Raw genomic sequence first — 27,337 nt, forward strand, 5'->3', positions numbered from 1 at the left:
CAGCCTAGTAACACAGCACTTGCGCATGTTCCTGGCCTTACTCATTAATTATATCAGTAACTTGAAAATCGGTCAGTGCTCTATAATTCTGTTAGGGAGGTTTGCCACTTAAAGAAAGCCTTTCACAGAACACACTACTTACTGGTATTTATTTAAACATTTGGATTTTGATGTAATAGGCTTTTTAGTTTTTTAAATCAGATTACATCTGTAAATGTATTCTTTGTCTAAAAGAATCAGTATTATAATATGAAATGTCAAAAGTGGTTTTTAAGATTTTTAAAACAAAGCAGGTTCAACAAAAATGTGTGATCTTAAGAAATACTGTAGTGTAATTAATGGAAGTTCTGAGTAAATTTGTTCAGAGGACATAACCCATTTAAAACGCCAAAGAGAAAATTCTGAAGCAGAATAGTTATCAAGGTAGGATATTTCATTAAGTAATGTAGTTTGTCTATGCTTAGCATTTGTCTCTGCTTTAAACAAAATTTAAAATTACACATTAAAACATACCTTTACATTGTGCATACTCATGATATTTCCACAATCATCCATGTACTGTTTTAGGTCTTTATCCTGAAAAAATATAGCACTTTACTATGTGATACCCAGTTTTCAAAGGCATAGCTGATTTACTTAAATACTGTAAATTTTTTAAAAATAAGTTGTTTTTTGAGAAAAGATACCAAACCCAACACACATAATTTAACTTTAAATGCCAATAACTAAGCAATAATGTCCCTGGGCCTGTTAGAAAATCCAATCCGCTGTGTTTTACTAAAGCAAAAAGTAAATACTGAATTTGTATTAAATGCTTACCAGGTACTCAAAGACCAGAGTCAAAGATTTATCTGTATGAACAATGTCATGTAAGGTAACTATATTCGCATGTTTTAGATCCTTTAATAGTGAAACTGCAAAACAGAAAAGAAAGTCAATTATCTAGTCTGTGGCAGCCAGTCTTTATAACAACCCGAACAAAATTTAACATATTGACTGAGTTTAACATTCTCTTAAGTTTAAAACAAAATTCATCAAGGAGATTTGCAATGGAAATTCCAAGTCAATTTTTTTTATGACTCTGGGTTTGGTATTTTCAATACTTGTAATTGTCCCCAGTATCATAATAATACTCTCTGTATTATCTTGCTTTTTCCTCAAATGTTAACTTATTGAGAATTCTAGGATTAATTAAATATGAAGTGCAAGGTGCCTTTTCCCTTCAAATTGCTAATCAGTGCTTCACACCATTTTCTGGATAATCTATCTTTTAAAAAATTGGTACTATGATAAAAATATATTTACAGTCCATAAATGATCATTTATAGTTAGCTTTTCCTGATGTGTCATTATGTAACATTTCCCAATGTCAAATATTTGTCTATGACAATGATTTTTAATGAACTGCATAGTATTTCATTGAAAGTTATACAATAATATAATTAACTAATACCTTTCTATTGAATATTTTGGCTTCAGGTATTAGATTTTTTTAAAGCCTCACTAAAATGTTCCAATTATTTATTATGTTTTTTTACTTACAAAAAATGAACTCATTATGCAGCTTTGGTTTTAAAATGTCCCATGTAAATTTTACTCACAAAAGACCAAATTGTACCTTCTCTTATAGCTGTGCAGGGTGCACCTTCTTCATGTTCCAACCGGATCTCTTTTAATGCCACCAAATTCTCTGTCAATTTACTTCTCCCTTTATACACTGTAGCATATGTCCCCTATAAAACACATTTTTGAAAGACACATCAGAAGTATCACAAGACTGTATCTTATCTCACCTATACAATAAAGAGCGCCCTTAACCAAATCTCTAAGTTCTAAGAGTATGTCAAATTCTATCTTGCAAGGAAAGATCCACAATGATTAGTCTTGGTTTTCCTGTATCTAAAAGGACATTCAATTACATATGCACAGCTTTATTATTTAAAACCCTACAGAGTGCCTCAAAAGTATGAAAATATAAAAATATTTCAAACTTCCAGCCAAGATGGAGGCGTAGGGAAACAGTGTGCTCCTCGCATAACCAAAAGAAGGACAACAATAAATTTAAAAACAAAAAATAATGAGAACGGACAGAAAATCGAACTGCATTGAGGTCCAACAACCAAGGAGTTAAAGAAGAAACACTGATCCTGACAGGTAGGAGGAGCGGAGACAGGCAGCAAGGGGTGGGGAGGACTCATGACAAGACAGTGGCTAGAGGATCGGGCCAGGCAAGGTAGTGGCTGGCAGACTGGATGAGTTGGTGGCTTGTGGACTGAGTAGTCCCACATTCGCGTGCAGATAAACTGGGAGGAACAACTGGGGAGTGAGACAGACGGCACAACCCAGGCTCCCAGCACCAGAAAATAAAGCCTCAAAAACTTCTGAATGAAAACACCTGTGGGGATTGAAGTGGCACTGGGAGAAACTCCGAGCCTCACAGGAGAGTTTATTGGGGAGACCCATGGGGTCCTAGAATGTACACAAGCCCACCCACTCGGGAATCAGCACCAGAAGGGCCCAACTTAATTATGGGTAGCAGGGGAAGTGACTGAAAACCAGCAGGGAGCCAAGCAAGCGGCACTGTTCCCTCTCAGATCCTCCCCCACATACAGCCTCACAACACAGCAAGGTGGGTTGCTCTGCCCTGGTGAACACCTAAGGCTCTGCCCCTTACTATGTAAAAGGCGATCAAGACAAAAAAAAATGGCCCAAATGAAAGAACAGATCAAAGCTCCAGAAAAAATACAACTAAGCCACCAAGAAATAGCCAACCAATCAGATGCACAGTTCAAAACACTGGTTATCAGGATGCTCCAAGGAATTCACTGGGTACTTCAACAGCGTAAGAATGACCCAGGCAGCAATGAAGGTCATATTATGTGAAATAAAGAAAAATCTACAGGGAACCAACCATTATGGGAAGGAAACCAGGACTCACATCAAAGGTTTAGAGCAGAAAGAAGAAAGAAACATTCAACCAGAACAGAATGAAGAAACAAGAATTCAAAAAAATGAGGAGAGGTTTAGGAACCTCCAGGACATCTTTAAACATTCCAACATCCAAATCATAAGGGTGCCAGAAGGAGAAGAGGAAGAAGGAGGAAACGAAAAACTTATCTGAAAACATAATGAAGGAGAACTTCCCCAGTCTGGCAGAGGAAATAGACTTTCAGGGAGTCCGGGAAGCTCAGAGTCCCAAAGAAGTTGGACCCAAGGAGGAACACACAAAGGAACATCATAATTACATTACCCAAAATGAAAGAGGACAGAATCTTAAAAGCAGCAAGAGAAAAGGAGGGAGTTACCTACAAAGAAGTTCCCACTAGACTATCAGCTGATTTCTCAAAAGTAACCTTACAGGTAAGAAGGGGCTGGAAAGAAGTATTCTAAATCATGAAAGGCAAAGACCTACAGCCAAGATTGCTCTATCCAGCAAAGCTTTCATTAAGAATGGATGGGCAGATAAAGTGCTTCCCAGATAAGGTCAAGTTAAAGGAGTTCATTATCACCAAGCCCTTATATGAAATGTTAAAGGGTCTTATCTAAGAATCAGAAGATCAAAAACTATGAACTGTAAAATGACAACAAACAACTATCAACAACTGAACCTAAAAAACAAAAACAAACTAAGGAAACAACTAGAACAGGAACAAAATCACAGAAATGGAGATCACATGGAGGGTTATCAGTGGGGAGGGGGAGAGGGGGGAAAAGGTACAGAGAATAAGAAGCATAAATGGTAGGTAGAAAATAGACAGGGGGAGGTTAAGAATAGTATAGGAAATAAAGAATAGTATAGGAAATAGAGAGGCCAAAGACCTTATATGTACGACCCATAAACATGAACTAAAGGGGTGGAATGTGGATGGGAGGGGGTGTGCAGGGTGGAGGAGAATAAAGGGGGGGGGGGAAATGGAGACAACTGCAATAACATAACCAATAAAATATATTTAAAGAAATAGAAAAATTGAATCATAAAAAACTATTTCATTTACTTCTTATTCTTTGTATCAGCTTAACAATGGATAAGTACTTATAGAATCAAAGGTACTTTATCTGCAATAGTATGTGGAGACTGAGGAAACTAACTGAAAATATTAAGTACAAATTGAAAATTTAACACATTATTAAATCATAAAAATTTTACTGGTTTTCAGGCTTTTCGGAATTTTTAAACATTAACTCTCAAAAACATATTCTACAGGAGATTTGCTCTATCATTGCCAGGATAACCCTCAAACTCTGAAGGATTCCTTATTAATTAATTCTTACTTTCTTTACCTTCTCTCACTCTGGGAGGGAGACAACTTCAAAATTAGTAGTAGTAGCAAGTTCAAGAAAACCAAGGTCTTATTAGCCAAGAATTTCCTTCTGTGACATGCCTTTATCTCAAAATAGTATTTTAATTTTTCACAGGTTTAATCAACTCATGTAATTTCTCATATGACAGTAAAGACAGCAGTTCCCAGGAAGCTAGCTAACAGATACCTATTCTGTCACCCAGAAAGAAAGCGCAATATAGCCATATCTTGGTACTCTTCGGCTTCAGAACTCGGCAAACCCAATACTCATTGCATTTTGACCAAAAAAAAAAAAAAAGTTTCTGCACCTGGCCACCCCGCAAAAGAAAATGCTTCCCTCTTCAGTACTCGTTGGTTTGGGCACTAATCACGAGTTCTGGAATGAATTAACAACGAGTACCAAGGTACCGCTCTATTTTATGCTTCAATAAAGATTACAAGAAATACTTTTTCTCTCAAAGTGATATGGTAATTTCAAGAATGTAAGTTTTTTTCCCTTCTAACATTCTGTTGTCTTTCCAGAAGATAACTTTCAGACAACAGTACTTAGTATTTTTTTCCAGGTTGGCAAAAACTGTAGACTAATAGAGAAGTTCAGGTGATACGCAAGGAAAAAAAAGTCTTACATTTTTAAAATAAGTACTTACCTCTCCAAGCTTTTCCAATTTGATGTAGGTTTCCATTTTCCCAAACCCAATTTCTGACTGAAAGCAAACAATTATAAATTTAGTAGTCTTAAAATTTCAATTCATCTATTCCACAATTTCTGAAACCCTCCTGCTTTGAAGAGTGTCTTAGAATAGGAAAAATTTTATTACAATTAAATTTGTGACCATCTGTTAGGCTTTGCAATACACCTAATGTTAGAATATTAAAAGTTCACAATTAACACTGTCAACTCATCTTTTTTACAGATTAGTTAACATGATGCTATGGAAAAAAACATTTGTTTTATTTTAAAATCCTGAGGTTTTAAGATACCAAAGAATTTTATGAAAGATAACATGATTTCTTTTTTTAACATACAAAATAAACTATTTTTCTATATATTTTCCTTTACTAATCTTTGTGCTCCTTAAGAATGCCTTCAAGCAACAAAACAGCATTTGTTTCAGGTTTCCAACCAAAATATAATGCAAAAGACAACTGCAAGTCACACTCTATTATGGATCAGGAAACGGCTGACACAGAAGAAATAATTTAATTCTAAATCAGGCCACCAAAAACAAAAAAGGTTTTAAAAGTAAGTCAAAACCATTGCTTTTAAACTCTGAACTTGTTTGTCTATTTTGTGTGGAATCAATAAATGTAGTAAATGAAATGCACTCAAATATGTAATGGAAACATAATATTTAAAAATGAAAAACAGAAACAAAAAGCCCTAATGTGAGAGATTTGGGATAAAATACAGAGAGATGTAGAGAGATGTAAATTTATGGAATGAGAGAGGAAAAGTTTAAAAAAGTTAACATACAAAAGAAGAAAATAAGAATTTTCTTAAAATTACTTTCTAGTACTCCTTGCAGATAATGAAAAAGACAATAATAATACAAAAAAAGATAGGCTTCCCACTTAGAATGGTGCTAATATCCTTAATCGCCAGTGAAAGAAAGAAAGTATAAAAGAATGTTCTTTTATAATTAACCTCACCACTAAAAAGTGTATCAATTTTGTTGGATCATTAAATAGTATGTTTTAGTCAAATTCTGGGGATTCAAATGTAAATTTTTTTCTGGCGATGTTGAATAAAATTTGGCAATTAGAGTTTTAACATCACTTAGCACACTTTGAATGGGATAAACCGCCCGAAGCTAAATGACCAAAAATAGCAGAAGCCCCCTCCAAGAAGCTGTTTTTATCTTTTTGCCTTTACACTAAAATATACTATGTTATTAAAAAGCCACAAGGAACGCTGCATGTCTGATAGTGCTTAATTCGATTATGGTAAACTAATAAAAACTTTGGTCACAGGTAGTATCATTGAACAACTGAAAAACTGCTTTCTGAACTCTTTAAGACCTATATATAGTATTTCAAAATTTTTTAATTAAGAAATGAAGTTTTGGACCTAGCTAGTGTGGCTCAGTGGATTGAGTGACGGCTGTGAATCAAAGGGTCGCCAGTTTGATTCCCAGTCTAGGCACGTGCCTGGCTTGTGGGCCAGGTCCCTAGTAGACGGCGCAGGGAGAGGCAACAATACACTGAAGTTTCTCTCCCTTTCCTTCTCCCTCCCTGCCCCTCTCTCTAAAATAAATAAAACTTTAAAAAAATGAAGTTTTGGAATCATCATAAACCATCCATTTATGTACTATGTTACTTATGACTCGCAGACATTAAGTCCTTGCTTTCTATTACTAACAACTATGCAGAATAATAAAGGAAAACTATAATAGACAACACTTTCCAAATACAAACGGAGTATTTTAACTTTAATACGTAAAATGTAGCAAACAAAATCTGGTATACGAAAGCCTGATTCTGAACAGTCTTAATTTAGGTATGATTTTTACAGTCCATTTACATATAATCTTAGATAACTTAAAGAAAAGGCTAATTTCCAAGATCACACAAACTCATAGAACTTGTTTATTTTCTTATACCTACCTCTGAAATTCAGGTTCTTAATTTCACAAATATGAATTTATGTCTTGTCAGATATTTTATAAAGGAAAGACAACTATATTAAGAATAAGTGGAGAAGGGGGGAGAAGGCACAGAAAATAGCATAGATGGTAGGTAGAAAATAGATAGGGGGGAGGGCGAGAATAGTGGGGGAAATATAGAATCTAAAGAAATTGAGACACGTGGTTATAAACTAAGGGGGGGAGAATAGTGGGGGAGGGAGTGTGCGGGTGGAGGGGAATGAAGGGGGGGAATAGAACAACTGTAATGGTATAATCAATAAAATATATTTAAAAAAAAAGAATAAGTGGAAACTAGTATGAACAAAACAATGAATGTCCCTCAAAAAAACAATTAAAATATCACTCTTCAGAGAATAATAGTGAGATCATTAAAATATGCTGAAAGTCTGCTTTTAAAAAAGAAAGTAAATACTGTAATTAAAGCTAAATTTAAATTTTAATAATTAATCTATAAAATAAACAGCATAACTGAATTCTACCCATGCAGGCAGCCAGACAATTCAGACAAAAGGCAGCTTACAAGTAAACTGTTAGAACCTAATTCAAACAGTAAAGCATACCTACTTCATCACCATTTTAATAATTTAAAACCCTTAGGATTTAATAGTTATGTCCAAATATTACTAAATCTTTAAATGGAATTTTTAGAAAATTTTGCTTGCATTTTTGTCTGCTGAACATGACAAGATTTACAATGCATATAATGACTAGCTTGTTGACATGCTCTCCTACAGAAATTATTTGGAGGACAGAGGACAAAGCTCATTTATTCAACATTTACCAAGCACTGTGCTAGGTACTGAGGGCACAGTGAAGAAGACAAATAGGATTGCTGTCCTTATGAGTTATCTCTTAGATTATTTTAGAACTTTATTATTTTAAACTTTTTTTTAAAATAAAAAGTTTCATAAAAACAAAAATAGGTAAAGAAATTGTGTAGCTAAAATGCAGTAAGCTATGTATTTAAACGTAATATAAACCCCCGCTTTAATTTTGCTTTCTAAATAAATGAACATAAATTTTTCTGATACTTCATTACTCCAAGAGAAACTTGGCTTTTTGGCGGCTCCAAGCAAATTCCTGTTCAGACGGTTCTTACCAGGATAAGCACATAAAAAAATCCAAAGCAAATTATAATTTATAACAGCCTTCCTATATAACTCAGTGTAACTTGTAAGTGGTATTCAATATCATGGGAGACTTCTTGATTACTCTGGCTCTGGCAACATGACTGTATCACAGTTGTGAGGATGTATTAACATGCTGGTAATATAGTTCTGAGCTTCAAAATAAATGAAGTTTGGGCAAAAGTTCTACAGATGCCATTCTAAAAGTGACTGTGCATATCAGAAACACCCGGGACACAAAGGGAGATCTTTTCAAACACCCCATTTCCCTCCTGTGAGAATTACTGAGATACTGTTGCTGACAGAAGTGTGTTCTTAGCTGTGTCGGGGTAGAAGAGAGATTGAGAAGCTGTATTCTACTGGGTCATTTTTTTAAAGAAAAATTGCTGTTACCATCATTATCTTAATCCTGTAATAAACCAAAGGTAAACTGAGTTGGGGGCAGACTTGAACCTCATTTTCATACCCAGTAATATATTTACTATTTCTGAAAGATATCAGGACTTGATACCTTATTTTCTCACCTACTCTTAGAAACAGAAAATATATACAATCTATTCCAGTAAAGCCATGAATAAGGAACCCATCACTCATTATTTAGAAAGAACCAGATTCTTAAAATGTGTATAACCTATAATTTCAGTATAATGACGAATCTTCAAATACAGATTTTCAGTCTACTGAAGTTGCACTTATTAGTTTCACAAAACTTCCACTGTGTATGTCATCTTTGTAATTCAGCGTGGGCTTTCCCACTAGTCTAATGTTAACACTCAGAATATTCCATTTATTATCAAACCTAAATGAGTATTAAATAGCACTTCACCAATCTAACAGCCAGTGTGAGATATGATGACTAAACGTAATGAGGTCCAAGATGGGATCCTTGAACAAAAAAGAACCTTAGTAAAAAACTAGGGAAATGTGAATTAAGTGTGGAGTTTAGTTAATAGTAATGTAACAATGTTGGTTCCTTATTTGTGACAAATGTACTAAAGTAATAAAGAATGTTAGTAACAGGAATAACTGGGTATGTGGTGTATGGGAATTCTATAGTATCTTTTAAAGTTTTCTGTAAATCTAGAACTATTGTAAAGTTAAAAGTTTAAATAAATCAATGGGAAGGATTGAGTTAAGAGGAAGACTGAATATACCTAAGTGTCAGGGATAACAAATACTGTAAGCATCCGAAGAGGAGCGAACGGGAAGGTCAATTCCTCAATATTAAAACAAGGAAAGAATAGAATGAGCATAGGTGTACGTAGATATGTACATTTATTATTCAAGAAATATGGGAATTTCTGGCTAATGGGTTCTTTCTTACTTATCATGTAGGGAGGAAAAGAGATTATCTACTTAGAACAAGAGGGAAAGAGTTAACCAGAGAAAGACAGCAGGGTAGCCTCACAATATGGAGGGTCCATTTGAGGTTTACAATTTATAAAAGAACCAATAAGCTATATTGAATGTTTTTCTCCACTAGAAATTAATTCTGTGACTTGTTTCTTAATTCTTACCCAAAGGGTTTATGTTATTTTTACTACTCTACTTATCATACTTTGCTACTATAAATATGAAAAGTCTTCCTCAAAGTATAAAACTTTATGTTTTCAAAGTATAAAGTTTTATACCTTGAGGAAGACAAAACTAAAATTTATTTTATGTTGAAAATATTTTATTTTTTAAAGTGTATATTATCCATAAAAACATAAACTGTAACACATGTGAACAACATTTTTCTTTTCCCATTTCCTTTTCATTTTTCTCTAACCCATTCCTTCATTCACATAAACCTAAATTAAAGTACTGAAGAATACTTTTCTAATATATTTCTAAAGAAACTATGCTTCAGTAGATTAGGTGAATAATAAAAGAAATGAAATGATAGAAAACAAAACACAGCTGGCATGATAAATCTGAAATCTGTAAGGCATTTTAGATAAAAAAACAAGAAAGGTGGGCAGGAACACCCAACCACAATAAAAACTCCAGTCACTTTTTTTCTCCCAAAGATTTTATTTATTTAATTTTTGAGAGGGAAGGGCAAGAGAAAGAGAGGGAGAGTAACATCAGTGTGTGGTTGCCTCTTATATGCCCCCTACTAGGAACCTGGCCCACAACCCAGGCATGGGCCCTGACTGGGGACTGAATTAGTGACTCTTTGGTTCACAGGCTGGTACTCAACCCACTGAACCACACCAGCCAGGGCAAAATCCCAGCCACTTTTAACATTCATTAGAGGGCACTGTTTTCCTTAATCTCATGTAGACTATAAAAGATAGCTCTTATAATGATAGCTTTAAGAACCACATGGTGATTGAATCATACTTTTAGTCCCAATCTGAACATTTAGTAAATCCAAAGTTTATTCAAAATACCAGTCTTTGATGAAAATTTATAACCAAAACTCTCAACCAATAAGCAAATGACAAAATTATTTGAATAAAAATGTCTTAAGCAGTGATATGAAACTATGATAACGATAAACCTATACGAAAATCAAGCGAGCATTATGCTTTCACCTTATTGTACATGGTGAATACCAAATAACGATGTGCTCACATTATACGCAACATAAAGTAATTTTATTCTTTAGAAGATGTAACCAAAAACAGAAGTTCTGGTGAGTAAAAACATTCATAATATAATATGTGAAAAGGCGATGTAACAACTGCTAGCAACCCAGGAATCCTCATCAACTGCTCCTTCTTCAGGCACAAAGTCCGAATGGGCATCACATCCGCTCATTTTCTCTCTCACGCCCCCAGAATCTACGGTTTACTTTTCATTCCCACATGACTGGCACATCATTCCCAATTTTGAATAAATTCCTAATTCGTCTCCTTACCTCTAGCTTTTCTCTCCTTCTACCTCATCACTTTCCCTTTCATGAAGCTATTGTTTGAAACAAAAATGTGATGTCAGCCCTTATTTAAATAAATACCTTTGATGTACTTCTGTCACATGGGATGAATCCAGACTCCTCGGCCTGGCATTGCAGTCTGGATCCACCTTGTCCTTTCAAGCCCTATTCTTAAGTATTATTCCACATTTGCCCTTTAGATCAGTTATAATGACACCTATATTTATACCTCTGGGTTTAATACATGAAGTTTCTTCTCAAGACACTCTTCTACCCATCGTCAGTCTGACAAATCCCTACCCATACTCCTTAGAGCCAAGTGAAGCACTATCTCCTCTGTAGGCCTGCGATGTGCACGGACACTTGACAGCACGCTGTACAGACCTCTCCTAGAGGACCACGGCCATCCACAATCAACCCTCACATAGACCATCGCCTGAATCCAGGGCAAAGGTGACACTGCAACAGTGAAAGCTGCCCTTTCAGTAAACAGTGCTGGGTCAGCTGCTACACGCTAGAAGGTATTTGCATGTAGCAGTTGCCAGGTATACATCTTCAGACGTATAACTGACAAATGTCCCTTATACAGAATGTATAAAAAGTTCCTGCCAATCAAGGCAGAAAACCCAACAGAAAAGGGACAACAGACCTGAGCAGTTAATTCACAAGAGAGTATCTAAATGCCCAATAACCATCAATAAACATTAAAAAGTGTTCAACTAGCTGTACATCTAAAACTAATATAAAATATCGACTGTCAAATGTAATTAAAAAAATTTAAAAACACAATCTAATTAAAATAAAGAATTTTTAAAAAGTGTTCATCTTAGGTTATAAAAAGACACAAAATAAAACCACAATGAGATAATACTCACTAGAAAAGTGAAAAAAAAATTTAAAAAGGAACAATATCAAAAACAGGCAAGGAGAGCAACTAGAACTATCATGTAGTGATGAAAGTGTGAATTGGTATAACCACTTTGGAAACTGTTTTGGCAGTATCTAGGAATGCCGAACATATGCACATGATCTCATCCACTCCTAGGTATGCACCCAAAAGAAATGATTACATGTTACCCAAAACGCATGTACAGATATGGTGATAGAAGCTCTGTTTGGTAATAACCAACAACTAAAACAACCCAAATGTAAATGTCCATCAACAGGAGGCTAGATAAAGTATAGCATACTCATTCAATGGAATAACATGACTATAAAAACAAATGAACTATGACTATATGCGACATCCTAGAAAAAACACAAGCATAACACTGCGTAACATTCAGCCAAAGAAGCCAACCACAAAAATACATATTGTATAATATATGTAAAAACATATAAATATACATATTTATATACTTGTATTATAAATACTTGAATAATTTATATATTCATAAGTACATAAAGTTCAAAAGTCTAAATAATAATCAGAAAAACAAAATCAAAAGCATTTAAAAAATGTAAGAATATGCACATAAGTGAGGATTTTAAAAAGTCTTTCTAGATATTAAAATATACTATAAAGAAAATATAATCAAAATAGTAGAAAACACACGGGTAAAATTAATCACTGGCATTGGGGGCAGAGATAAGCCCTGGCTGGGTGGTTCAGCTGGTTGGAGCATCGTCCCATGCACCAACAGGGTGCAGGTTCCATCCCAGTCAGGGCATACACCTGGGTTTGAGCCCTGGTTGGGGTGCGTGTGAGAGGCAGCCAATCAAGTTTCTCTCTCACAGCACTGTTTCTCCCTCTCTCACTAGAACAGGGGTGTCAAACTCATTTTCACCAGGGGCCACATCAGCCTTGCTGTTGCCTTCAAAGGGCTGAAAGTAATTTTAGGACTGTATAAATGTAACTACTCCTTAACAGTTAAGCAAGAGCTCAGTGCTGCCGCCGGATAGAAATAAGGGGCCAAGCCGGATCAAACAAGGTGGAAGGCCAGATTCAGCCCGTGGGCCTTGTGTTTGCCAGCTATGCTCTAGAACCAAGGAATACATCCTTGGGTAAGGATTTTTTAAAAAAAGGGCATGGATAATGGCTACTGTTGAAGTTGGGGTAGAAAGTAAACAGAGAGGTAGGTGGCAGGAGGGGTTTTTCGGATCTCTGAAATTTTCTTTTATTGATCTTGGTCCTGGATATACAGGTATGTTAACTGCAAAAAATTATTGAGCTGCATAATTATGGTTTATGTACTTTTCTGTATATCTAGTATATATTAATATATATTTGTGTATCTAGTGCACATTCTATACAGCTAGAATATATCAATAAAATTTACCAAGAATGAAACAGAACATAGCTTAAATCCTATTCTCATATGCATCTATTTTTAAAATTCTCACCCAAGGATATGTTTTTTAAAAAACTAATTTTAGAGAGAAAGAGAGATGAGGAGGGAGGGAGGGAGGAGGTGAGAGAGAGAGAGAGAGAGATAGAGATAGATAGATAGATAGATAGATAGATAGATAGATAGATAGATAGAAAGGAGAAACATCAATCAGGTGCCTCCCATACAAGCCTGGAACAGGGATCAAACCTGCAACCTGGGTATGTGCCCTGACTGGGAATCAAACCCACAACCTTTTGGTGCACAGGACAATGCTCCAACCATCTGACCCACCCAGCCAGGGCTCTAATATGCATCTTTAAACCCTTAAAAATGGAAAACAATAAAACCCAGAAGGAAATATAATAGAATTTAGCTATTCAAAAACCAAATACAAGAATTAATATAAAATGTTTACACCCAGAAACATAAAGCAAAGCACATCTGATGATATAGGTAAAGGAAACCAAAAACTTACTAAGGAAGCTCTACGAGATCTTCGGCTCATTGGTTGGTCAAAAGGTGGACTGTTTATCTGCAACTTCTCAAGATATACATCAGGAATTCTGATATCTGCAGGCAGTGATAACCTCTTATTTAAATCCTTAAAGAAAAATTATTGTAGGTAAATAAAAATAGAAAGGATAAAGGCATTTGACTTTTGAATTCACTGGCTATCTTATTTCTTAGTGATAAAGTTTCATTGCAGTTGCAAAGTTTTCCTGTTGATTATAACACATTTACTCTAAGCAAAAGTACATAGCCCAGTTTTACAGAAATGGTACTCTGCAACCCAGTTAAATTCAAAATGGAATTTATCTTGACATTATTATATCATATAGCAGGAAAAGGCACAGAGTACCACAAAATGTGGTTTAAATGAACTAACCAAGTAAATATTGTATGGTACTGTATATAACACAGTGAGACAACTTAAATATTTTATTATTGTTATGTCAATGGACAAAAGTAAGCAAAAGGCATTTTCATTTCATTTCATTATAGAAATATGAACTGGGAGAAACATGAAAGGGAATCTTGCTTATATTATCACATTAAGAAACATAAATCCTAGAAAAATAAATCCCTATTATTCATAATAGTAACCAAACCATGAAACAAAATTGAGATGTATAGAAACTGTATAAGTATCTGAGAGGTAAATTACTTAAGTATAGAATTATATACCATGTTTCCAAACAGAAAGATTTAATAATAAAAACAATAGCTCTCCCATATTAGTTTTGTATTTTACATAAACCCCAAACAAACCACAATAAGATTTTTCTTGAAACAAAGTATTTAAAATTTATCTGGAAGAATATACAGAAATATTCTAAAATAAATCAGAGAATATATGTGTAGGGTGGGGGGGATACTGATAAAGAAGTCTTTCTAGATATTGAAATATACAATAAGAAGAATGTAATCAAGAGCATCACCTTTAGAAAAAATTAAATATGGTTCATTGAAGACTGAGAAAGTCTAGATATAGATCCTAATAGTAAATAAGCAATTTACTTGCTGTTATACAAGTAAGTTGTATAACAACAAAAAAAATTACATAGCTGTTTGGTGAAGAAAATTAGGATTATTATTTTATTATTATTGTGACATGTTATACAGTGATATAAACAGATATAGAGTTGATCTTAAGAGATGAAGATGTTAATTCATCAATTAGGAAACTGATATTACCTTCCTTAACTGATTCAGAGGCAAACTTTTACGGCTGAAAGTACAATCATCATTATCTCAAGAGCATCGAATAAAGTTAATACTCATTTTAAAACATGCTCTATTTCTTTTCAGAGAAAACTATTTCAATCTACAGTATATACTGAAATGATAACATTCATAATCAACTTTTGTCATCAAAGTTAGATACAACAGTGACAAAGAAAAAGAAAAGGAGCACTTCATTCTTTTACATGGAGAAATAACTTGCACATGCTACAGAGACTAGTAGTAGATATAATGAACCATAGAGATGATACCCATATTTATAATCAAGGCAAGAAGAAAAAGCTGGTGCTTATTTTATGTATAACTTTTGAAATTTGAAACATTTATAAAATAAAATATAAAGTAAACCAAATGAATCTCAAAAATATAATTAAAATCATATTTTCTAAAAAGAATACTTTGCTAATATATCATTCTGATTTCCAGAACTTCTGAAAATTCATGTTTCTTTCTCAGAAACCTACACACTATTTTGAAAAGTGTTAAATATAATTAATGCATACTTTGCAACAGTAGATAATTAGAAGAAGAAATAGTCACAAAACTACACTTTACTGATACAAACAATTCTTACAAGTTTCATGGAAATTTTCAAATAGGCATTTAGTCTGTTTGATACATACATGTGTGTGTACACGCACTCACACATATGTGCACACACATGCAAACAGGCACATTTATAGTTTTTAATGGTTACCTCCATTGAGATCCGTCTATGTATACGATTTCTCAGACAAACACCTGTAGGTGACTGGACTTCATCAGATGATGTCCCAGAAGCTTGGTCACTCTCACCATCGGATCCCATTTTTAGGTTTTCATGAACAATATCTGTATTAGAAATGAAACATTTATTTTACAAGAAATGTATTGTACTCTATGTTACATAATTTATTACCAATACAGTAAGATATAGATAGCCAACACAAAAAAAAATCACAGCATAAAAAGTCTTATACATTCTGGGTACCACAGGTATACAGTTAGTAGGTCTAAACCTAATTAGTCTTAAAACACTAGTAACTAGTCCTTTTATACTCTCAGATTGTGAGAAATTATGAGAAAAAAGCTAACACTCAAGATATTATCAAGGCTGAAGAGTAAAATTACAGACTTGGAAATAACAATGAGAATTACTTAAGTCAGTTCTCTCACTTACCAAGAGTTCTCTCACTTACCAAATCTGGGAACTGAGACCTAAAAAGGCTAAATGACTTTCTAAGGTTACACAGCTTGGAGGTAGAGAGAAAACAGAAACCTGGTCTTTTGCCTTTTATTTAGGTTAGTATTCTTTCCATTAAAATAATGTGCCATTGGCTCCACAATCATATAGCTAGTTCTTTGAATCTTCTTTAGAAACTGCTAACGCAGCTACCCTTCTTCCCAATAGTAACAATAAAACAATTAAGTTTAAAAAATAGACAAATAATTAAATTACCTAATCTGCTTCCATTTCTGGGCATTGCCATGAAGGAGCCAAGGCTTCCTCCAATAACACTATGTGGTCTCCGCAACGGGGGCTTCTTGAAGGACCCCGTGTACTGGTGGAGGAAGGAATGCATACTGTGAGAGGTTGGAGGCCTGCCATTCTTCACAATAGGCTCTGTGGTTCACAGTATCCAAACATCATTCCATTAACAGCCCAAGATCCAGGATCAAATGAGAAGGATTGAGAAAGCAAAACAGAAAACAAAATAAAAGTTATAACAGAGGTCATTACATTTAACTTCATTTATTTGGCAATATACACGAAATACTAGAATTAAAATAATTTCCATGAAAACAGTACTTATAGAAAATACTATATTTGAAACTGGTTTAGTAATTATCCTTTTCTTATATAATCAGAATTGGTTAGCAATCACAAAACTACTTATAACTTACAAATTTTTTACCCATTTGCTTATTTCAATACATCTCAAGATTGTTTCCACACTATTCCTACATTTACTGATGTTTAGGCATGCTGTAGAATATAAAAAACATGGCCCTGGTAAGGAGAAACTTACATCTTTATTTCCTCAATATTCAAAAAAAGTATGTCAGTTAGTGAATAAAACAGAAATACTTGAGGACAGATCAATGCAGTGGTCCTGAAATTTATTACATCAAATTTGGGATTTTTTTTTTAATTTGGGATTTTTAATATAGTTTTTATTTTTAAAATCACTATCTATCATCAAACAGAAGCAGGTTTTTAAAAAATATATTATTTTTATTTATTTTTAGAGAGAGGGGAAGGGAAGGAGAAAGAAAGGGAGAGAAACATCAATGTATGGTTGCCTCTCACGTGGCCCCTACTGGGGACCTGGCATGCAACCCAGGCGTGTGCCCTGACTGGGAATTGAACTGGTGACCCTTTGGTTCACAGTCTGCGCTCAATCCACTGAGCTACACCAACCAGATCAGTTTTTAAAATGCTTAAGTGTTTTTAAAATGCTTAATGCTTATTTAATTTATAAATAGTGGAAATCCTGTGTTGTAATGTTTACAGGAAATCTCATGACTCCTTTCCACCTCCAAAAAAAGAGCTCTGATATAGGTTAAGGACATGATGAAGTCTTTTGTGACACATCATTAGTCTTTCATATTAGAATTATGTTTCTACTGATACAATCAGGAATTTTAAAAGGAAGGGGGCTTCTCTGCATCTTCTCCTCTAAAACGAAGCCAGTTCTTTCTTGTAGCTGATAATCAATAATAGTATATCACCTGATGAAAGGATTCCACTACCATGTAAAGGTTTATCAGACACCAAGTACAAGTTGGTAGGAGTGGGTAGCTCAGACCCACAGGACAAATCAAGGTACAGGCTTAGGGAAAATGAGCCAAGAAGGCTCCTTGGTCTGTGCCTCTACTAATGGTTGCCTTAAAAAAGAGAGGACAGGGAGGATAGGGCAAAAGGGTCATCACAGCTCACACAAGGCCCAAGTCATTTAATCTGGGTAGAATGCTGGACTGGAGATAAAGGAAGTACCTAACTAGTTATAGAGAAAATCTGTTCAGTGTTCCATAAACTGTCCTTGGCTGTAGCTGGCTGATCAAGAATTTGGGATCTTTACATCAGCCCAGTAAAAGAATCAACAATTTAATAATGAATGGGGAGGATTAGCTGGTAAAACTGCAGCAATTTGTTACAAAAACTGGGACATGGGCCAGAACACCTAAGAAAAGTTTTCTCTTTCTAGGTTATAATATTTCTGATCTGGAATAATAAAATATATAAATATTCTGCTTACAATAATATGTGTTTTAGATGTTCTGTAAAGCTGTCCCAGGAATATGCTTTATAGTTCTAGAGAATATAGCTTAAAAAGGGAGATCATAAGTACATTCAATTATTAAGGAGATATTTATTGTATGACTATCATGTGACAAGCAGTATCATAGGCCCTGGGCACCAAGAAGCGAAAAAAACAAAGATACCACCCTTTGAAACTATAAAACCTAATGCAGAGAAAGACAGGTAAGCAAACTAGTGAATAAGAAAAATAACGGATACTGATATGCAATTGGCAAAATATTAAAAAGATGCAATAGAAAACACATGAGTAGCTGTTTTACACTAGATATTGAGCAAAGTTCTCTCTGCAGAGGTATTTTTAACAGAGGTATAAATGCAACAAAGAGCCAGTCATGGAAAGATGGGTGTGTGGTGGGTTATAAGATATTCCTGACAGAGAAAAAAGCCAAGTGCAAAAGCTGACACATGGCAAAGTTTGACTTGTTCAAGCACTGGTCCTCAAACTTCAACATGTTTCAGAATCACCTCCAAAGACTTAAAACACAAGACCGCTGGGCCTTGGCCCCAGACTTCCTGACTGAGCAGGTCTGAAATGGAATCCAAATATCTGCATGTCTAACAAATCCCAGGTAATGATGATGTTGCTGGCCCAGGGATCACACTTTGAGGACCACTGCCTTAGAGGAACGGAAAGAAGTCAAGTATAGCTGCAGTACATAATTGTGGGGGTGAATGGTGTTATTAAGTGAGGTCAAAGAGATAAGCAGGTTTGCACATCACCGTAAATGTCTGAATTCCATTCTGGGATTGGAAACAGTTATGGTAACTTTGAAGCAGGCAGTAATATGATCCGATTCATATTTTAAAAGTATCAGTCTGAGAAGTCAGGGATAGCGGAGGTAAGGAGTTAGGAATGAATATAAAGGAGTATCATGAGAGGGGTCTCTGGCAATAGAACAGCTATCATTACATAAAACTAACCATGCGATGAAATAATACAGAACTGTATTCACACTTTATTCCAAAGCTTATTTCTGGGTTTGATGATGTCCTAAAGTTACAAAGAGGAGAACTGAGAGAAAGGTACCTCTCTCTACTAGTTTTTGCAACTTCTTTTGAATCTGTAATCATTAAAAATAAAAATTTAAAACTTCACTCCGGTTACTGCTAGAGAACAGATGACAGATAATCAACAGAAGGGAAACAGAAGGCTACATATTACAGTACCCTAAGCAATAAACAATGGTGACCTGGACTAAAATGGAGAGAGGCAGGTAGACTCAGGACATGTTACAAAGGCGGAATCAAAAGGCCAGCAGAAATGGCTGCAAAATTACTTTCACATACACTCCCCAACCCAGCTTTTAGTGAAGTTCTATATTAAAAACATCTATCCAAAGAATATTTTTAAATTTCCAGTAGAGCAACTTTTAAAAATAGAAAATATGGTATGTGAAAGAATAACTGGAATCAAGTATATAAATGGTTATTATTAATAGTGAGTTTTTAGAAGTTATTTATATAGTAAATATATAGCAATCTAGAATGGCACAGGAGGAGAGAGAATGAAAGGCAAAGGAGAGAAAACAATCAAGGACAATTCCTGGATTTAGGGAAGTTAAACAAGAAGCAGATTTCAGGGGAAGGAAATAAAAAAATTTGGTTTGGTTATATTACATTTGACATCCCCATTAGACATTCATTCCTATGCAGAAGCCAAGTAGGCGTCTGAATATTAATCCAGTGATCTAGATACAAATTCTGACCAGAGACACAGCGTGAGGAGCAGTCAGCACATACATAGTGGCTGAAATCACAGGACTGAAAGAAGTCACCCAAGGAGAATGTACAGAGAAGAGAACCGGGGCCATGAGAGAATCACAAAATATTTTAACATTTTAAGATTATGTCTGCATTTAACTGGAGGGCTCAATAATATAATACCCTTAAAGATAATAAAAAGATACCCCAAGATAATACCCAACTCAATAACATAATACTTTTTGCATTTTAAAAAGTAACGGAGCCCTGGCTGGTGTAGCTCAGTGGACTGAGCACAGGCCTGCGACCCAGAGGATCGCAGTTCGATTCCCAGTCAGGGCACATGCCTAGGTTGCAGGTCGGTTCCCTGCAGGCCAACTCCCAGCAGGGGGATGCATGAAAGGCAACCATACATTAATGTTTCTCTTCCTCTCTCCTTCCCCTCTAAAGATAAATAAATAAATAAAATCTGAAAAAAAAAAAAGTAATGGAAACCTTTAAGACATTATGTGAGTTGAAATAAGCCAGAGACAAAAGAACAAATGCTATGATTCCACTTTTACATGATGTACCTTGAATAGGTAAATTATTAATAGACAGGAAGAAATACAGATTAGTAGTTACCAGGGGCTGAGGGGAGGGGAGAACGAGGAGTTATTGTTTAATGGGTACAGAGTTTTAGTTTGGGATGATGAAAAGGTTCTGAAGATGGATAGTGGTGATAATTGCACAATAATGTGCAGTACATAATGCTATTAAATTATATACTTCAAAAAGATTAAAATAGTAAATTATGTTATGTATACTTTACCATAATATTTTTTAAGCAGTGGAAATCTGCATGAAAAACTGCAGTAAATCTTACTCTATAAAGTAATGAGTTCCAACTAAGGATTTCCAATCATTTTTTAAAAAAGATTTCATTTACTTTGTTTTTAGAGAGAAGGGAAGGGAGGGAGAAAGAGAGAAAGAGAAACAGTGATGTGCAAGAGCTATACCAATCGGTTGACTCTTGTGTGCCTCCAACTGGGGATGTGCCCTGACTGGGAATCAAACCAGTGACCTCTTGGTTCTCAGGCCAGTGCTCAATCTACCGGGCCGCAGCGGCCAGGGCACCAATGATTTTTAACATAGTAATATGCCAATCAGTATAATCATATTGAGAAATTCATCTGACATCTTGCTGATTTCGATATTCTGATGACGTGAACTATCAGGAACATGCAGTTTCTTAGCTCATTCCATTTCTGGTTCCCAGTCCTCCTGTTGTAAACACTTTTTATTAACCTGATCCTGTTCCAGACCATACATACCTACAATGAAATCTGTGCTTTCAACCTCATCCTCTCATGGATTTTATGCTGTTGGTAGAAATTAGCACTACTTACAATCCTCTGTCAGCACTATTGTCAAAAACTACCTGACTGCTACTCCTGACTCATCTGCTAACTGTGTAGCAGATCAATAGGAAAAAGGATAAAACCTGGGAGAAAAAAGGCTCGCCCTGACTGGTGTGGCTCAGCGGGTTGGGCGTCATCCTGCAAACCTGAAAAGTCACCAGTCTGATTCCAGGCCCGGGCACATGCCTGGGTTGCAGGCCAGGTCCCTGGTTGGAGGCATGCGAAAGGCAACTGGTTGATATTCCTCTCCCTCTTTTTCTCCTTCTCTTTACATCTCTCTCAAATACATAAAATCTTTTTAAAAAAGGTGAAGAATTTCACTTGCATCAAAAGAAGTAACTTTTGTTGTAGCTGTACCTGGAAGCCCTGAACTGTGTATGTATTACAAAACATTATTTTTGCCTTTCTATAAGTATAATTGTGATACACTCTCTCCCCCATATTTTAAATTGTCACCTATCCTCCACACCAAATTCAGTAATTTCAATGTAATTTCATTACAGAGAAAAGTAAGTTCAAGGTCAACTACTTAACGACAAGCTCCTGAAATGTAACTTTCTGTGATATGTCTAATGTAGCATTAAGACTTATCAGGCTAATTGAGAATCTACAAGGAAAAGGTATTTCTCAGACAGAGTTTTCCTTTTTACTGACCTGACACTCACATAACATTAATCACACTGAAGTGCATAACTCAGTGACACGTGGTGCACTTACAATGTTGTACAACCATCACTTCACTTCTATCTGGTGGCAAAAGTAGGTTTACAGTCATGAGTATACGAAACGCAGAATTTATTCTTGTATTATTTCTTAATTATTGTATTATTTTCCATACAAACAACTGTAAACCTACTTTTGCCCCATCCTGTATTTTCATCACTACTAAAAGAGACACTGTATCTATTAAGCAGTCACTCCCCATTCCATCCTCTCCTGAAGCCTTGGCAATCACTGGTCTGTTTTTTGTCTTTACGGATTTAGCTATTCTGGATAGTTCGTATTAATGGAATCATAGAATATGTAACCTTTTGGGTTTAGATTTCTTCCAGTTTTCCACGTTCACCCAGTAGCAGGTATCAGTATTTCACTCCTTTCTATGGTTGAATAATATTCCATTCTGGGCACATGCCACATTTTGTTTATATAGTCATCTGCTCATAGATATTTGGGTTGTTTCCACCTTTGGCTATTGTTGAGTAGTGCTGTTCTTAATATAAACATTTGTGTTCAAGACTCTGTTGGAACATGTTTCAATTCTTTGGGGTATATCCCTAGAAATAGAATTGCTCAGTCATATAGCAATTTTATTTTTAACTTTTAAAGAATGAAATAAATTAATTTGATAGTTTAAAAAATATTAAATATTCAATACCTTCCCAGTTACCAAAAAGATAAATCTGATGTGCCCAGAATTCTTTTTCCTTGCAGGTACTTTAAAGTATAAGAAAAAGTATTTCTTACACTTCAATCTAAAAAGTTTTATAATTTGTGCAAAATTTTTATTTAGTATTTAGGAAAAGCTGTATGTAGTTAAGGCCAATACGCTTAAATCAACCAAGTTTACAAACTGTCAACTTATTTTTAACCTACTAAATATAAATTCCAGATTCCTCTTTAGTTCTCAATGTGCAAACACACTAGCTTATCTAGACAGGCACTCTAATGTGAACTATAATTATATCTCCCATTTATAACTGAGTTAAAGCCTTCACAGTATGACCCAATTATCAAAATGACAGAGATAAGCTCTGGCTGGCTTAGCTCAGTGGATTGAGCATGGGCCTGCGAACCACCTGATCGTGGTTCGATTCCCAGTCAGGGCACATGCTTGGGTTGCAGGCCAGTTCCCAGTGGGGGACTCACAAGAGGCAACCATACATTGATGTTTCTCTCCCTCTCTCCTTCCCTTCCCCTCTTAAGATAAATAAATAAAATCTTTTAAAAAATGACAGAGATAATATATCAAATTCTAGTTAGTTGGAGGTAGAACATGTATGAGAGTAGATGTATATATGTACATAACCAAATACATCGTATGCGTCATCATTTTCCCAAGATTTTAACAGTATTATCCCCACATATATTTACTTCCCCAATTTGTTCTAGAGTATGCATGAGAGCCACCCACCCATATATAACACAAGAATTAACAGGACTGTGCTCACAAATGTAACTGAATAATACACAGGAGGTCAAATATTGGTTCAAAGTCAGTTTACCCAGTGATACTATAAACTAATTCTTCCTCCTCCCTAAGCTAGTATTGCCACTATATAGCAATTAGACAAAGATCACTTGCTTCACATACTGGTTACATCATATATGAGATCATCTAAAAAGTATTCATTAAACCATGTTCAGAAGTGGGCTGTGTGTGTCACCTATCTTAAGAGCTTTTTATGCTCTAAGATAAACTCTGTTAAGAAAGAATGTATTGGAACCAACTATTAGGAACTGATAGATGACCAAAAAGGTAGAGAATCCTTGTCAAAGCTCTTTTTGAAATTTATGTGCTATTGCACACAGGTAATAAGCAATAACAGATCATAACTCAGAGGCAGCCTATGCTACCAGCAATCTCTGCAACCCAAGAGGAATCAGTGTCTAGTATGACACCTTCAATTATTATTTCAAGTAACTCAGGTTAAGAGGAAACTCAACAGAGCTCCTACTTTCTTTTTTTATTACCTGTTAAAATTAGTATTATAATAAAACAAAGTTTTAGCCCTGACTGGTGTGGCTCAGTGAATTGAATGCCAGCCTGCAAACCAAAGGGTTGCGGGTTGGATCTCCAGTTGAGGCATATACACGAGAGGCAACCAATTGATATTTCTTTCCCTCTCTTTCTCCCTCCCTTTCCCTCTATCCAAAAATAAGTAAGTAGAATCTAAAAAACCCCAAAGTTTTAATAAACAATATGTACTAATTGGAAAAATACTTTCAACATTTCACTATTTTATAAATAAGCATGTTTTACAAGTTAAAACTAAAATATTCCATAAAATATGTACATAATCTAAGAATACTAACAAAAATATAAATGTGTACCAGAAACCATCCCTTAAGAGAGACACTGTGCTTATTTTACTCCTGCACATCACTGGCAAACAGCTGGCAGGACTCATCGATCGTAAGAATGAACACACAGGGCTTGATTAATATTAAGGATTCAAAGGGCGTCTAAGAGACAATGAACAATTTTGTTCTGGCAAGAGGAATAAAAGCAAGACATTAAAAAAACCATCTTTGAGATTCAACCCAAATGCAAAAAGTTTCCACCCTAAATATAAAAAAAAGTAAGATTCACTCATATGATGATCTTTGTTCTCTAATAGTAAACACACAATATAATATTACAAGCTATCGATGAAATCTCAAACAGAAATTTCACAAAATTACTAGCCATTTTTAAGCTGTATTAAGTTATAAGAATAACAAACATACATTATTTTAAAAATAGTTACTTAACAACAAGGATAGTATTGTACAAGGTATTCTTATTTAAGAACTAACAGAAAGGGGAGGATAAATGGAACAGGAGAATTCATAGAGTTAGAGACTAGGTACAGTAAGCACTTGGAGTGAGAGAGGGACGTGGCAATAAGCAAGCAGGAAAGCAAAGCTGTGTAGTCCTGCTTCCTAAGAACTAGGGCCCCAGAGGTTTGAAAAACAAAAGGAAGCTATTAGGAACTGATCAGGAAAATATATTTTCATTCCATTTACACAGTAATCAAGCATGTAAAGAATCTTTCCTCCCCTCTCCACTCCCAAATATTTACCATTATCCTTGCTGCTATTTTCTTCAATAGTCATTTGTTCAGCCAATTCAGACAATGATTCATCAATAGTCTGGCTTCCTCGAAGTGTGAGGGACAGCCTTCTCTTAAATTTTTTCATCCTATCTGTTGAATGTGACTTGAAATATCCTGAAAAAACAGAACAGAATGAACACAAAATTAAAGTTATAAATACTTTACAGCTCAAGAAAAATGTCATTCGGAGTTTACCAAGAATGTTCAAAATAGAAATATAATGAGGAATTCCCACTTCCACCAAACATCATAAAATCCAACCACTTCCTTAAAAAAACTCACTCACTAGCCCTGACCAGTGTGGCTCGGTTAGTTGAGCGTCTTTCCACACAGTGAAAGGTGGCCAGTTCCACTTCCAGTCAGGGTTGTGGGCTGGGTGTCCAGTTGGGGTGTATATACGAGAGGCAACCACACATTGATGTTTCTTTCCCTCTCTTTCTAACTCCCTTCACCTCTTTCTAAAAATAAATAAAATCTTTTTTAAAAAACCAACTCACTCTGATGAATGTTATATTTATACAGCATCATCAGAAGAGCAGGAACTCTACAAACTGAAGGCTGAGATTTTGGCATCACAATCAAATTCAGGACAGGAGATTGTCCTGAAATGTGCTTTCAAAAAAGCTATGTAGTGAAAATATCAACACTATTTTATGCATATAAACAGCAATTAATAGTTAGCACTGTGAATGTAAAACAAAATGTAATTTCCATTAACAGGAATTTAATTTTCTCAGTTCTTATTTAGCCAATATATTAGGGATTTGTTTTTTGTGTTGGTCACCTGTCAGGAATCTCTTCGTAACATAATCTCTGTATAATCATAACAATGCCAAGCTTCAAAAAGAAGACATGAAAGCCAAGTCCATCGGCATCAAATGCCTATCCCACACTAGACACTTTCAAATTTAATTCATTTAGTCTTCCTAACTCTAAAAAGGAGACTACACAATTCCACTTTCACAAATAAGCAAACAGGCTCAAAGAAGTTCCCTGAATGGAGTCAACCAAACAATTAATGATAACTGAGATTTAGAACTAGGATTACCATTTACCTTCACCCTCATTTTAGCATCTCTGAAATCAGGATGCATCTTATAATTCAGAGGATGTCAAAACATAATTTAGCTTTCATCTTCTTTTCTTTCCCCCCACAAACAGGATGTTAAAGTTCTGAATTTTAAACAGATTCTCGGGCTGGGGTGCTCATATCCATCAACTCATTCAACTTTCGCATCTGTCTCACCCCAAGTAGGTTTTCCAGAACTGCTACCCTGATCATGAAGTCCCATGAATTTTCCCAATTCAAACTTGGGCTCCTTTAGCATCTTGACTTTTCTACCAAAGACACCATGGAGCAGATAAATAGACTGGGAAGTCTTTTCTATGTCTTTCCCAGTGCTATATGTATTTGATTTACTGACCGCTTCTTTCAGGTCATTTGTTGGTACCTCTCAGGTCATGATAAGAGGAAACCCTGCACAGAGAATGTCTATCTCCCTTCTCTCCTGAATCTTGACTTCAAGTCTTGATTGACTCAGAAACTCTACAATGCCTTCAAATTCATTTTTTCATTAGCTTTTCAACTAGTTCTCAGCAGGAGCCTCATGAGGTCTGATACAAGCCACCCTATCACAGGCAAATGGAGGTTCAGATGAGTATTGGAAGAGATAATATACAAGATCTGTCCAGAAGGTATCTAGCCATGTAATATGAAAAAAAGAGACATTTACTGAAGAAGATACAAGATACACTGTACACAGGACAATGATGCCTTGGTCCCCTTCAAAGAAGGCATCTTGTTCACACAGTTCTCCCAATCGCCACCAGCTGCCATGTTGTATTTCCCTGAATCTCAACAGTTTGAATTTCTTTCCTTGTACAACTAAAATCACCTTTGAATCTGGGCAACAAATACTTAGGAAAACCTTTAATCAAGGAATCACAAGACTTATACACTGAAAACTATAAAATGTTAAAGAAATTTAAAGATCTACATAAATGCAAGAACATTCTGCATTCATGTACTGGAAGATTTAAGAGTAAGATGGTATTATTATCCAAAGTTATCTACAAACTCAATGCAATCCCTATCAAAGTCCCAGTGG

The 27,337-nt window shown here is 35.2% G+C and overlaps 1 protein-coding gene across 1 annotated transcript in view; it reads right to left on the reverse strand.

Annotated features, from left to right (window-relative positions):
* The window catches only part of CDK17 (cyclin dependent kinase 17), an 84,632-nt gene that overhangs the window by 15,341 nt on the left and 41,954 nt on the right, over window positions 1-27,337 (reverse strand). Inside the window, exons 2-9 of the mRNA XM_037068504.1 lie at window positions 25,197-25,343; window positions 16,448-16,612; window positions 15,707-15,840; window positions 13,742-13,867; window positions 4,949-5,005; window positions 1,619-1,733; window positions 820-914; window positions 514-576 (exon numbers count right to left, since the gene is read on the reverse strand). Of these exons, the coding sequence (XP_036924399.1) occupies window positions 514-576; window positions 820-914; window positions 1,619-1,733; window positions 4,949-5,005; window positions 13,742-13,867; window positions 15,707-15,840; window positions 16,448-16,612; window positions 25,197-25,314 (873 nt within the window). The 5' untranslated portion in view covers window positions 25,315-25,343. The remainder of the gene's footprint in view (window positions 1-513; window positions 577-819; window positions 915-1,618; window positions 1,734-4,948; window positions 5,006-13,741; window positions 13,868-15,706; window positions 15,841-16,447; window positions 16,613-25,196; window positions 25,344-27,337) is intronic.

This window comes from Sturnira hondurensis, unplaced genomic scaffold, assembly GCF_014824575.4.
Source record: "Sturnira hondurensis isolate 20B ecotype Veracruz unplaced genomic scaffold, ASM1482457v3 Scaffold0017436, whole genome shotgun sequence".
NCBI lineage: Eukaryota > Metazoa > Chordata > Mammalia > Chiroptera > Phyllostomidae > Sturnira > Sturnira hondurensis.